At 44.4% G+C, this 14,005-nt stretch overlaps 1 protein-coding gene across 2 annotated transcripts in view; it reads right to left on the bottom strand.

Annotated features, from left to right (window-relative positions):
* Positions 1 to 14,005, bottom strand: part of MAP4K4 (mitogen-activated protein kinase kinase kinase kinase 4) — a 165,863-nt gene that overhangs the window by 50,751 nt on the left and 101,107 nt on the right. For both annotated transcript variants that reach the window (XM_082480565.1, XM_082480566.1), the window contains exons 4-8: positions 7,915 to 8,040; positions 6,999 to 7,109; positions 4,021 to 4,111; positions 2,361 to 2,491; positions 15 to 69 (exon numbers count right to left, since the gene is read on the bottom strand). In XM_082480565.1, coding sequence (XP_082336691.1) covers positions 15 to 69; positions 2,361 to 2,491; positions 4,021 to 4,111; positions 6,999 to 7,109; positions 7,915 to 8,040 — 514 coding nt within the window. The remainder of the gene's footprint in view (positions 1 to 14; positions 70 to 2,360; positions 2,492 to 4,020; positions 4,112 to 6,998; positions 7,110 to 7,914; positions 8,041 to 14,005) is intronic.

The following is a 14,005-nucleotide window of genomic DNA, read 5'->3' as shown; positions in this document are numbered from 1 at the left end:
CACGTATCACTTACGGGGAGCTCCTTCTGCCATCTCTATGGCTGTAATGCCGCATGACCAAAGGTCACTCTGCATAAAAAGAGAGAGACCATATGTTAGTAGGTGGATTTACCCATTCAGACAGTAAGACAGTACTATTTACAGAGGCCCTGTAGGTGAGACTGAAACCAAATACCAAGGCTATTTAAAAAATACAAGCTACTTTTTTTTGGTAACAGTATCATAAAATCCTACTTGTCATATAATACATACGTATACACAAATGCACGCACATATTCATACAGAATAAGCAAACAACCCTCTCTAGTAACAGATAAAAATATATTCACATTAGGACAATGAAAAATACATTGGCCCCAAAGCTAAGTCTATGAAACAACAGAATTTTCAATCCTTGTTTACAAAGGACGAAGCATTTCCCTTTAGTAGAGTCACAGAAAACACTGTACCCGTTCCCCCAAACAAAAGATGGGGATATGAAGACTGAGGGGTGAAAAAACCCCAAACCTGGCAGGTCTTTTTCAGTGTCTAAACCATAAAATAAGCAAACAAAAGAGACTAGTGGAATACACCCAGTCCTGAACTATTTTCTATTCCCAATAATCAAATAATAATTTTATCTAGGGGAACAGCCATCACTGCTAAACTTGCAAGAAACCTCTGTGGGACACATCGCTTGGAGCCAAAGCAAGCGTTCCTTCCCTACCACTTCAGCTTTGCTTGAAACGTCACAGAACAAGAGTCCTTCAGCAGGAGCCTTTTGAGGTACCACCTCCGGCCACAGTGCCCCCGACGAGGGAGAGCCTGGGCGAGAGTCAGGAGGGTCACACACAGGCAAGAGGTGGACCAGTCCTGGCAAGGAACCAACTCCAGAGGCTGCCATGGCTTAAGGGGCAAAAGACTGGAAGAGGCTGCTGAAAGAGAGCTGTTCTTCAGCAAAGCAGTCTTCGTTTCTGGTCACAATAATGACTTTTTTAAAAAATTAGTCAAAACTACCGAGCAAATAAGCTCTTCTTGTACCACAAGCAGAGAGGCATTTCTAATGATCACGTTTTCTTCTCTTGGTCCAATCCAGCCATTTAAGCTAAACTGCACAGCCTCATGATCTTACAAAATCTTTCAATCATTAATTTTTTGGAGGAGAGAGCCCTACAGGCTCCACCAGGCACAATAAGCAAGTGTTTTCAGAGGCAGAAGGAGTTATTTTTCACATCACTACTGCATTAACAGATATTGCAGAGAGTATTCTCTCCTTTATTAGATCATTTAATAGCCAACCTTCCTTCCTAATAACTCCGTCTATCTGCAAAGATATAAAGCATTATCTTTGGCACAATGAAAGGTATGTAAAAAGCGATTACAAAGATGTAAAACCTGATTAAGAGAAATGGGATAAATCTGATCAATCTTACTTAGTCAAAAGGTACAAAAACACCAATTCAAATAATCTGGGGTTTTTTAAACAGATTTAGACATACACATACCGATAGCTAACACCACTGTCAATCTCAGCAAATGGATATAATTGATAATCAGCTCTAAAATTCATTGTAAGGCTTTAATCACAGTCTTTCTGATATCTTTGTTGCCTTTCTTGGTTAAAAGTTGGAACAACTGCATTGGTCTACATGACAATTTTTAAAAAGCATATTTTCACATTTTTTCTTTCCTTATGCTTTCATTAAAGCAACCTGAGAAGAACTTTTAAGACTACAGGATACTTTCACTAGAGAAATTTAACTTTAAATACATATACATAATATTCTTCACATTAGTGCAAATATCATCAAGCCAACTATAGTTTTGCAGCAATTATATCTTTGGTTTGCAGCATACTATGTAAAAAAGGATCTTTGTTGAGAAATGTTGTGATGGATAAATTTTTATCAACATGTATATGTATCTTGAAATGAGGAATAGGCACAGTTTAAAGAGCTCGTTCTGTACTTTACTGGCTCTCCAGACGGTGCTTCTATTTAAGGCAACACCTAAAATGCATTGTTCTGGGTTACTACAATAACTGGGACATAGTCTAACACAATTTAAAGTCCAATCGTTATACAAATTGAGAGCATGAGTGTTTCCAGTTAAAGTCTTTTTGCCTTCTCTGAGTACCTACAGCACGCTGAAGTCCTACTCCTTATGTCTCGAAGCTATGATAATACAAGTAACGGCAATTTCTAAAGGTCACAACTTGACGGTGACCCACTCCTTGTACTCCTGTAATAAGAATATACCTACACAAAATAATATTACTCCTACAAAGCATAAGAAGTCTCAAAAACTGCCATCGTTCATACTGCAAGTGTAGGGGGTTTGTACATCGGGGTGGGTTTTTTCTGTGAACAGGACTCTCTTACTCTGTAATCATATGTAGCATCTGGATTTTCATCACAGGCAATAACTTCTGGAGCCATCCAGTACGGAGTTCCAATAAATGTGTTTCTTCTGCCAACTGTCCTGTCCAGCTGAGCACTCACACCGAAATCCACTGTGGGTGGGAAAAGAGTAAAATAAAATAAGAGGGGAAAAATAATGCAGTGATTATTTCTGTAAGGCGATTTGGAAATAAAACCCTGTGTATGGTCCACGTGGGAGGACCATGCTGAGGAGAAATACGATGATTAATACTGAGACAGCCGAGCCCTCGTGGTTCACATGCACCGTGCTTGGGCCACAACATCAAGAGCCATGGCAGCATACGACCACCTCTCCTGCACTTCTCACCGTCCTGTCTGTACAGAAGGGAGTGTACAGCTGCAAAACTACTGCCTCAGAGGCTGAGGAAGGGCTATTCCCTTCCCAACTGGTAGGGCCAAGCACCGTTGCCTATAGAGAGGGAGCTGCTTCCCAAAGGTACCTCTCATGCTATGGGAAAACCGCATGTGCGAACATGTCTCCTTTTCAGCTGTCCACCTCTTCTGCTCTAAAATTGGACAGCAAAAATCATCTGTTGCTCAGCAAATCGCTCTCTGCTCTAATGCACAGAGCAGATGCATCCACAGGAGCAAAAGATGAGGAATATTCCAGAGGTGTCAACTTTGAGCACATACGCACACAGGTTGCAAAAGAGATGCCCATTTCATCACAGGGCAATTACATTACGAGGGTGTTGTCCTCCCTTCAGGTCTCCCACTCACGACAACGGTGATAGATGCCTTTCTATACCAGCATCTGCTCTAGGAGGGCTGTGTCAGCTTCACCGCATCCATCATCTGAGCGACACTGACAAACTGGTGTAGACAAGCTCAGTGAGAGCAATGGATTGGGAGCTACTGCGCTCCACTTCGGACCAAAAGGAGAAAAGCTCTCCCGAGAGCTTCCTCCTCCAGCAGCCGGGATGTCTTCCCATGCCTCGTGCTGCAGGAAGGTGTAATGCAAAACAGAAGGGATGTGGGCTGGGTGGGAGGGCTTCAGCACGGTTCTATATTTAACCAAGAAAAGGTGGCGCATGTAGCGTGATACAAACACAGAAGGTTAAAGTGTGCGGTAACTGGAAGAGACAGATTAGGAAGAAGGAAAAAGAGTTTGTCCACTTAGAAGGGATAGAAGAGGCCAAGGATGAGCACGGTTTTCAGCAGGCATGCCAGAGATGGAACTGTGTTTTGAACTTGACACGACAGCTCCCTCGAGTGTGCTGGTCCAGATTGTATTTTTGTGTCCAGAACCTGCACAGCAGGTGCTATTTTAATTAAAGCCAAATAGAAGAGCGACTCCTGTCACTTCCCGAGCCCAGAATAAAGGGATTCAGAAACAACCCAAGTCACACATGGCTCAGCGAGGGGCACAAAACAGTCCCTTCACTGATTCCAGCATGAAAGCCAACATCTTCTAACAAAATGCATGCCATCCTCTCAAAGCAAGAGGAAATATGTGCAGGGCCTCGATTCACACAGGAGCAGTGACAGAGCGCACACGCTCCAGCACACGTCGCAGGGCTCTTAGAGGATAAAATTAGTTGGGGAAGATCAGAAAACAAAGGCTGAATGATTGAGGAACTGGACGTGTGCGTCTACTTACCGAGTTTCACTTCTGCGTTCTCTGTTAACAACACGTTTTGCCCTTTGATATCCCTGTGAATCACATGATGGGCATGAAGATGTGCCAACCCCTGCGTTAAGAAGAGGAGAGGAAGGAGAGGACATTCAGAGTTCGGCTCTTCGCTCAGCAGCAGGCTACCCGTACCCAGCACCCCCAAAGCCTGTAGCACTGGGTCTTGGGCTCCTGCTGAGCTGCTGGGAGCAATGGGAGCTGTGGGAGCCTGGCAGCAGCACACCACCCACACGGCTTTTGGTACTGGAGCAGAGACACAGACCCCAGGTCACACGCACCCTGTACCCAAATACAGCCCAAACATCTGCACTGTACAAACACCTCTCAGCCATGGCGTGAAGAAAGTTCAGCTCCCAGAAAGTCTCTGTGCAATGACACTGTAGATGACATCAGTGTCGGTGTACGCCACTGACATCTGACACATGCAGGGCCACCCAGAATTTAGTCCGGGGAAGGGGGATGGAGGGAGAAAGGAGGCAGCACCAGCGTGCTTATAGGCACCCCCGCGAAGAGGGTGGGAGGGTGATGGACTGGCAGTTATGTTTGAGGGCGAGGGACGACTGACGACAAACAACAGCTCTGCTGCAAAGCTGCAGTTCTCTTCTCTAGCCTCCATAAATATCAAGCCGGATAATTGTTCCTCGGAAAAAAAAAAAAAACAAAAACCATGCAAAAGGGAAAAAAAAAAAAGCACGAGCATTATACTTTCCAAAGGAAACAAAACCTCCTGGCATACACTGCTTTTTGTTGAGACAGCACCTGGATACATGCCCCAAAGCGTTAGCCATGTGGAGGGAGGGCTGAGGAAGACATATGTTGCATTTTACTCTCTAATGTAATTGGGAGAACAACAGGCAACCCTCTTAGCAACTGCCTGTATTTTGGTTTCTCCTCAGCTCTCTGCTTGGAAAATTGTAGTCTCCGGTGGGATCGTCTTGCCTGTTCGTGTTGCCCTCATAGGCTTTTAATGTTTTATGAAAAATAAAGAAATAGAACCTTTACAGCTGCAAGAGGTTAAGAGAGTAGTGGTTGCTGTAGCGAAATATTTCCTAACACATGTTCTTCATTAAATGATCATTTACCAGTTTGCCTACATAACCATTGGGCTATTTTCTTTTTTTAAAACAGTTAATGAGCGTGACAAAAAAAACCCCACCATCCACAGCTCCTCCCTACACATGTCACAAGTGAATCAAGTGAACGGCTGATGTCCCCGAGACCCTTCGCTGGCTGCTAATGCTAAGTGTGGTCTTCTTTTTCACAGGAATGAAGGCTTTTCCACAGCTTCACACAGGATATTTTTTAAAGCCTTCTGCTACACCGACTCAGCCAGAGAGATAATCGTCTGTTCTCTCCAGGGTACCACCTAACCTTACTGAAAAAAACACATTTGGGTTTGTGAAGGGCTGGGAGGAGACAGATGGGCACTTCTCCATTCTCCTGCAGTCCTCAGGCCCCTCCAACCACACAGGGATCCACTAGGTCGACCCTCACCTGTGTCTCCACCTGCACCAATCTTTGGCACTTCAGCTCATTTTAACTTTCTGTTACACAACCTTTCTCCTCCATCTCTGACAAACTTGGTGTCAAATCAGGTTTTGCAATGTCTCATAGCAATGTGAGTTTAGCATTCCTTTTTTCCAGATATTCCAGTTCCTGCTAGCAAGCAATTAAGGCTTCTTTTGCAAATCTCTCACAGGAACGAGCAAATAGCTTTCACCTAACTCTTTTCTGAGGTAAATCACTCTTTCCTCTTCTTAGCAAGACTGATTGCTTTACCTAAGGAGAACCTAGGATGAATGCAACATAGCATGCAATACCCCCAAGGTCACACAGTTCTCAAACCAAGCACAAGATCAGTCCTGCAGAAGTTAGCTTCCCTCATACTAAAGCATGCCTTTGATTTGAAATACAACCATCAGTAGGTAGTCAACTTTTCTTCTCCCTTCTAAACAACTTAAAACGTGCCAGCCCAAATGCCAGCAGCCAGGCTCTCTCCTAGCATTTGGAATTAGAGCAAGAGAGCAGAATCATACATCTCCCTCCTTCACCATCTTAAAAATCACCAAGGCAGAGCAAATGTGTAACACAGACAACAGCAGCATTGATTTATGCAAGAGCCTGTGGTGGTTTCCTTTAACATAAAGCCCTTCAGAACTTCGTTTATGATGAGGCAATTGAACAAACATACTGTGTAGTGGTATGGGTAGGACGCAATTTGTTTTACAAAGAAACACGAGGAAAACCATACCAGATTTACTTAGCGCGGCAAACAAACGCCAATTCAAAAAGCACTTAAACTGTACCAACTGGAAATTAAATATGAAGAGTAATTAAGTCAAAGCTTCAGTTTTAGAGAAACTGGTAAGTGGCATCCCTCTTCCTGAGAAACTTTTGCAGCGCCGTCTGCTAGTACTCCACAGCGCACAGCCACATACGATGTAGCTGCTTGCTCCAGATAGACTGCAGGAATATACAATGTGCAAGAACATCGCAGCACAGAAGTCCTGACTGCTGGCCCGAGCCAACGACTCCCTTCCTCCACAGACTTGATTAGGAGCAGAGGAAGACGGCTGCAAGCACATTTGGAAAAGCCCATTCCACACCCTATGGTGTTACGACACGGTTACAACCTCAGGCTTCTCAAAAACAGAGTCTTATGGACACTGTTTCACAGCTTCTACAATAGGTAAGGTCACTGGCTCTTCTGCTGGCTTCTCATGACTAAACATCGCTGTTTTCTGCAAGGCTGCCGTTACACTACAGTACAACTCACACTGAGTTAAATGATGTGGAGCAGACATCTATCTGCTCCTACGCGCTCTCCAAGCAATGACATGGCTAACAGGATTGATCAGAAACAGCTTCTTGCAGAACCTCAAGCTAGGCTACATCTCTACAAGACTGTTTGTGTGTTTTCACGTGGAGCAAACTATTTTCCTTACCCGCAGAATCTCTCTGGAGATATATGCTATCCAGTCTTCTTTCAGGGTATTCCCTTTCGTGTTCTTCACAAGGTCTGTGATAGAGCCGGCTCCACAAAACTCCATAACAAGCTGAAAAACAAATATCAGCATACAACCAACATTAAACACGGTTCCCAGCTGCCTAGCGAAGCAAAATAATCAGGTTGCAGCATTGATTTGGGAAACCCTCGTGAAGCAGAGAACATAATTTATTTTACATCTCTGCCTGGAAAATGGATTCAAACCAAATGTCTCCAATGTGTGTCAGACATATATGGAATATGTCTCACATTAGTTACCACATTTTCAAGGACTGATTTAATCACTGTAATTTAATGCTGGGAATCTGGATTTGCTCAGCTACGCAAAATGCATTAGCAGCAACAGGAGTAAGAGCACATCCAGTGCTGAAGGAATCAAACTGATCACACCATTGCAACACATCTTATTCTTTTAACTCCCATTTATTTATGGAAGAACGTGCACTGATGTCTGTACCCTGCCATTTCAAATCCAAACTCCAATCCTCTAGAGGGTGTAGATGAGGTGGGATGAGAAATGTAATGGGTACAATTCTCAAGTGCAGCTTTCTTTTTTCAGCCACACATTCTTACTGCTCAGCTCATCTGCCTTGTTCCCATGAAACATGTTACTATCCATCTGGGAAATGGGAGAAAAAAAGTTACTTAAAGAGCAAATCCATTGCTAATAGCAAATCTTGGTTCAGCCATCCTCTTAAGGATGCATGGTTAGCCTATGTGATTCACTTATCTATCTGTTCAGGCAAGCACCAAATTCTATTAGTTTGCCTTTCCGTAATGTGATATTTCTATCATCTTCAAAATATATCCAAAAGGGAAAGACTCATGAACGTGCTTGAGAAATATCTGCTTACCCACAGTTGGTCGTCATGTCCTGGAGGACTTTTCTTAATGAAAGCACCATAATAAGTTGCAATATTTCGATGATGAGAATATTTCTTTAGCATATTAATCTCCAGTTTGATTTCTTCTTCTTCGTCCTTTGGAAAAAAGAAAAACAAACAAAACCCACATGTTTAATACACCACATGTATTAGGTATTTCCTCTTCTTTTTCACACAAGTAGATTTTTTTAAAGTTCAATTTATACCAGCATCATGCTCAGTAAACACATCCTATGTTCATGGCATCAAAATCCTGTTTATTGAGATGGCCTTTACTTTCCCAAGTTTCAGTAGTGCAAAAAAGCAAATGAAGGATGATGCACTGGACTTCATCCAATGATAGAGCAGGACAGGATCTGTCTAAAGCCCCTATGCTTGTAATACCTTAAGCAAATACATAGCTAGCTTTTATTCTACATAACCCAGAGAACTAGAAAACTGGAAAAATATGAAGATTTACAATACAGGAGTATTATTTCCATCTTCCTCATTTTTTTTTTTCCTTTAATTTTGAAAATTGCAACCAGTTCTATTTAAATGCCAGACAGCGGCTCAGCGCAGCCGGCTGCCTAAGCAGGCCCTCCGAGGTGGGTCCCCCCACGGTGAGGACCACAGGGTCCCACCTCGGTGCCAGCGCGGGGCTGGTGCAGGAAAGCAGAGGTGGAGATCAGGAATTCCCCTCGCTGCGCAGACAAGGCGTTCGCCTCGTGCACAGGTTTCCTCCTCCTCCTCCATCCGCCTCCGTGGAGGAAGAGCAAGTGCATCAAGAAGAGAGGGCCGGGAGCCCAGGCGGTAAACAGGATGCTGGGACACAAAGGCAGAGGAAGGATTTCCCCCGGCTCCCCCCGCCTCAGCGAGGTGCCGAGCAGAGAGCAGCTCAGGTGAAGGGAGGTCACCCCTTCAAAGAGCTGAAATGGCTAACGCTACGCAACAACTCCTTAAAACCACCCACAATTCGCTTTTGATGTGACGGTGGGACGCGCTGCACAGAAGGATCCACGCACGCTTTGAGGTGATGCCTGAGCAGGCACAGCAGATGCAGAAGAAGGAGCAGACACCATCCCACCCCCAGCTCTCTCTTACCATACCTAGAGAGTGGGAGCCCTCACCTAGCACCTCTCAAGGGAACAAATGAAAAGGCAGCTGGTTTTACCCCTTTAGGCACAATCTTTATTCGCTCTGCAATTTTCTAGCCTTAGATATCTGGGGGGAAAACGTCTACCTTAAATTGGTTCCAGGAAGAAACCGAAACCTCCGTTCCCTAGGGTGGCTGGCTGATGGAAACGGTAGCACGTATTTTGATTATCCTGTAATGTCAAAGCTGATTACATGAGAAAATTTTAAAGCTTCAAACTTCCTTGCAATTTGTATCACGCCAGCAATCAAATATCCTATTCACAACATATGCAGATGTTAATACTAAGTACACGTTAACTATTTGTACACACTGGCGCGCATGGCTTTAGCAAAAGAAACCACCCTATGCTACAAATCAAACAATTGTTTCAAATACACTAACGGTGGGATGGGATGCAGTGCTTACTCGTCAATTATTATGAGAGAATTCCCAAAACGCACCAGGGATAAACTATTCTTAAATCTTCCCATGACGCATCTTTACAGTAAAATACTTTGTATTTCTGGAACACTGAACAAAATAGTAAAAATAATTTTGCAAATCAAAGTCCCCAGTGAACAGCAGCCCTGGGAGAAGGCATTATCAGAACAGCTCTTTGAGCCACAAGCTAACTCAGTGCTTCCTCAGCTGCTTCTGTTGTCCTTGCTGTCGTGTGATTTTTTATTTTTTTAGACCATATGCAAAAAAAAAAAGGGGGGGGGAAGAAGAAGGATACATGCTTATACTAGAAACTACCGCGCTGAACTTTGAATTTAGGCAAAAATAACCTGAAATAAGAGCTTTGTTGAACTTAATGGTTTGGGACCTAATCGCTGATAGGTTAATATATATAATTGGATTAATCTGCTATTTTGTACTGACTTTTTATATAAAAATTATTTCCTACCCTCAGCACATGAACACAATAGCTTTTACAGTACAATGGGCAGGATGTCCTAAAGGTTGTTCATGTTTATCTATTGTAACAACTGCCAACGTGACAATGCTTAGACAGGATCTATTTCTGAAAAAGCAAATAAATTAAAAAAAAAAAAAAAAACCACACTGTGGAAAAAAAAATCAAACCAAAGAACAAACAACAACAGAAAAAAGGCACACACAGACCCAGCAGACTGCAGGCAGTTACTGCTCTTTCAGTTCTCCTTCGTGGCTGTGTCAAAGCACCTGCTCAATGGCCTGTGGCAACCCCAAGCTTCTCCCTTAATAATGGTCCTAAACTCCTGTTTCAGCCGCCATCGAGCATTTGTCCACAACACAAATAGCGTCTCCCCTACAGTCCAACCCAGTCCAAATTCCAGCCTGCGAAAATAAATGGATTCAGTAATTCTTGCCAGGCTTTGGAGGACGCCACTTACTTAGTGTGGATCGATAACTCGCTGGCACTGAGTCCTGAAGACTTTGTGGCGACAGGAACTATCATGAGGATTAATCAGCACAGAGAAGGCTGCACTACCACTGTGGTACAGCAATTGGTGTAAGATAATTTAAAAAAAAAAAAAAAAAAAGTGGCCAGGCCAAAATTGTTCTGTTCCAGACTCAGGAACTTCTTTTTTTTTTTTCCAGGGTAAAGTTGATTTCATCCCAATGTGGACATGCAAAAGAGACCAAACAATGTGCGCCCTACCGGTGTTTACTCCTCCTCACTAACTACAAAAGGAGGATGAGGTCATTAGCCAAGATCCAGACACCAATCTTGCAGATGTCTCACATCAGGGTGAGATGAATCCCACCCAAAAATCTCACCGGATAAGACCATTTCCGCACAGGTCTCCTTATGGACCCATGCACGGCAGGGAGGGCAGGCTGCAGCCTCCAGCAAAGATCCTCCTGTGCAGAGAGAGGTGTTTCGGCAGCCGTCCCGGGATTTGGACGGAAGGTCCCTCACCTCCTCCCGACAACACAGGCCTTGCACCACCACCGCTAACAGTCCCGCCATTTGCAGAGGCGCCGAGATCACAAAAGGGGAAAATTAAAACCAACTGAGGCAAGAGGCTGTCATTCTCTTGAAGGAATACAAAAGTATATCCTTTTTTTCTTGGAGGAGAGAGGCAGCTGGTGAGCCCTTCCTAGTGATTTTACGCAGCTGACATCAATTACCACTTTAAGCCATTATCTATGGATACAAACTCCCATTGAAACCTTCTTTGTCTGGCCTCTGACGGGGCTGGTGTAAGTGTTTTATACTTATACATTCGCTGTCTGTTTGTGACAGCATGTCTGATTACCCGTAATTTTTGCAGCAAGCTATACTTTTGCAAGACTCACGTGGTTAAATTAAGCTTGGAGCGGCTCTCCTCTCCCTTTCCATGCATTTCCCTTCAGAGATTAAATGGACATGTCAGCATCTCTAGGGATTTCTAACCGCAACGCTGTTTTATCAAAACGACTTTGCCTGTAAGACTAAAAACCGCATACGACGCCCGCACAGAAATCCACCTGTGTGCACTAAGGTAATTTCTAACCATTTGAATTAGCACATTAAAAATAAAACCAGGCGTGTTACCTCTCAGCGTGCCACCTAGCGATGCCCCATCAGCTTGCTTACAACTGTAGCAGAAAATCTCCACACTGCCTGCTCGTCCATTCATCATTGCATGCTAAATATCAGATTATTGGATTTTTGCGCACAGATTTGTTATTTTCATTACATCACCATTTACAAAACGGCGATGATTTAAGTATCTGAGTGATTTAAGTATCCGACCATGGTTGCCACTGGAGTAACTCCTGGTCAAATAAAAGCTATTAGAGCAGATCCATGTAAGGAATATTAATCTGAAAAGCTCAATTATGCAATTTCAGCTCATTTTCCAAAGGTAAACCCTCTCCCCTCCTCCCCCCCCCCCCCCCCCCCCCATCATTATTGCAAGAAAATCCTGCTTATTTATACAAATTCTTAGAAGATGAGGAATGCAGAAGCACTGTGCTGGACATCGCCATAGGGAGGGAGAAGAAGAGCTCTAGAAGTGCCAGAAGCAGGGAGGACATAACCAAAGGAAAAGAAAAATCACTCCATGCCTGCCCCTTTTTTATATACTTCCCTAAACACTGTTGTCTAGGTGCCTCAGGAGACCATGCAAAACAGTCCCAACCTGCCCCAGCACTGCAACTGGTACGAGACCCCTACGAGAACCTGTCTCTGAGAAACACACCCTGGGGAAGAAAGAGGAAATAACACTGTTTTCCAAGCTCTGCAGTACAAGGAAATTATTTCGGGAGCTGAATTTAAAAAAAAAAACAAACACTTAAAGGTACAGCGAGGAAGTATCCCAGGGCATGTAAGTGGTGACTTTCCATCCACACTCCAGGTGGAAGAGCTGCCTGACCACGGCTCTTTGCTGGCTGTTGATTCTGCCCTCTCAAGGGATGGCACAGGTCAGGGAGGAGAAAAACTCAGGACAATTTCAGAAGACTTTATTTACCCTTAGTAGTATGATGAGGGGAAACGTGAGTGAGGAAACACAGCCAAGCAAGGATAAAACAAACCAATGTTCTGTGATGAAGGTAAAAGCAAGTTTATCTGTCCCGCCAGATGATCTATACGCTGCCCTAAATCAGTTTGCAGAGGAATACAAACCCGGTCCCTCCAATAACTTTCCTCTCTGATTTAAGAAATGAGACAGTGACAAATCTCAGCTCTCTGTGCACAAACGGCATCCAGTCATTTCAAGCTACAACCAAGCATTTGAAGAATTAACATCACTCCCCAACAGTGGAAAGCCAAAGACACGGGCAAAGGGGGGGCGGGGAAAGTGAAGCCTCCAAGCCTCCTCTCCTTTGCAATCCCAACGCTGCCCACAAAGCTCTGCCTGCCTGTACCCAGGGGAGCTGCCCAGCCTGGAGAAGGGTGGCTGGCAGTGCTGTACCTGGGGTTTCAGGGTGAGCTGAGCTGCCGGGGATCACAAGCTCCAGTGGTGGCTTGTGGGATTTGAGAATCTTTAAATCCCTGGAGAGTTGGGATCTGTGTGGAGGGGCAGGCAGGAGCCTCGGCCTGGCGCTGAATGGGAGTGCTAACCTACAGACGCCCAGAATGGTGGAGAAGAAACTGGCTTGCGTTCAGCAGCTCCAGAACCACAGCGGCTCGGCTGTTCTTTCATTTCCCCCCAACAGGCAAGTTGAAGAAAAACAGGAGAAGCCCACAAGAAACCCAGTTTATTTTTCTTTCCGCTTCCTCTCACTTTGCATTTCTGCTCTCCACCCACATAAAAAAAAATTAAAAAAAAAAAGTCCTAGAAGGCACCAAATGCAAACAAAAATTTTCCTGGATAAATCACGACACCAACTTTTACAAACCACAATTCTGCTTGTGTGTCACATCCTCCTTCCCCTCCCCCTCGCACCCCAGACCTGGCCAGCATCCATTCGGAGCTGAATCCGTCCAGGACAGGGAAAGTCTGAATAGCGCCCAGCACAATAGGTGACCTTTTCTGGTGCTGGAATCCATAATATACACGCTGGTTAATAAAGGTCTCACACACAAGGGAGATGTTTTGGCGAGAAGAGTTGGGGCAGTACAGCGCACGGAGCGGTATTTGAACCGGGAGCTGCAGTGCTGCCTTCAAGCCGGGAAGGGGATTGTAATTTTGGGAGGAACCTAACCACAAGAGCAAGGAGAGTCCGAGCGCCGGGCAAGTCCCTGGCAGTGCCTGCCAAGGTAGGAAGTTTGTATAAAGCAGAGCAGCTTGCAGTGCGGAGAAACACGCAGCGTGAAGAAACGCAATCCTCTCCAACGCCACAACAGAGCGTCGGAATTGGGAATATGATATAAAATAGTTCTTAAAAGAAAATACCAAACACAGGCTTCTTGGGAGGGAAAGCCTAAACTGTTTAAAAGAAAAGACTTTAATCAAGATGTGCAGTAAACATTTAACAAGTCCATATACAGTCCCTCCTAAATCTTAACATACAAGAGCCTCCAAGTTT

Source organism: Vanellus vanellus (assembly GCF_965231255.1).
Source record: "Vanellus vanellus genome assembly, chromosome: 1".
Classification (NCBI taxonomy): Eukaryota; Metazoa; Chordata; class Aves; order Charadriiformes; family Charadriidae; genus Vanellus; species Vanellus vanellus.
This window is presented reverse-complemented; position numbering and strand designations above follow the sequence as displayed.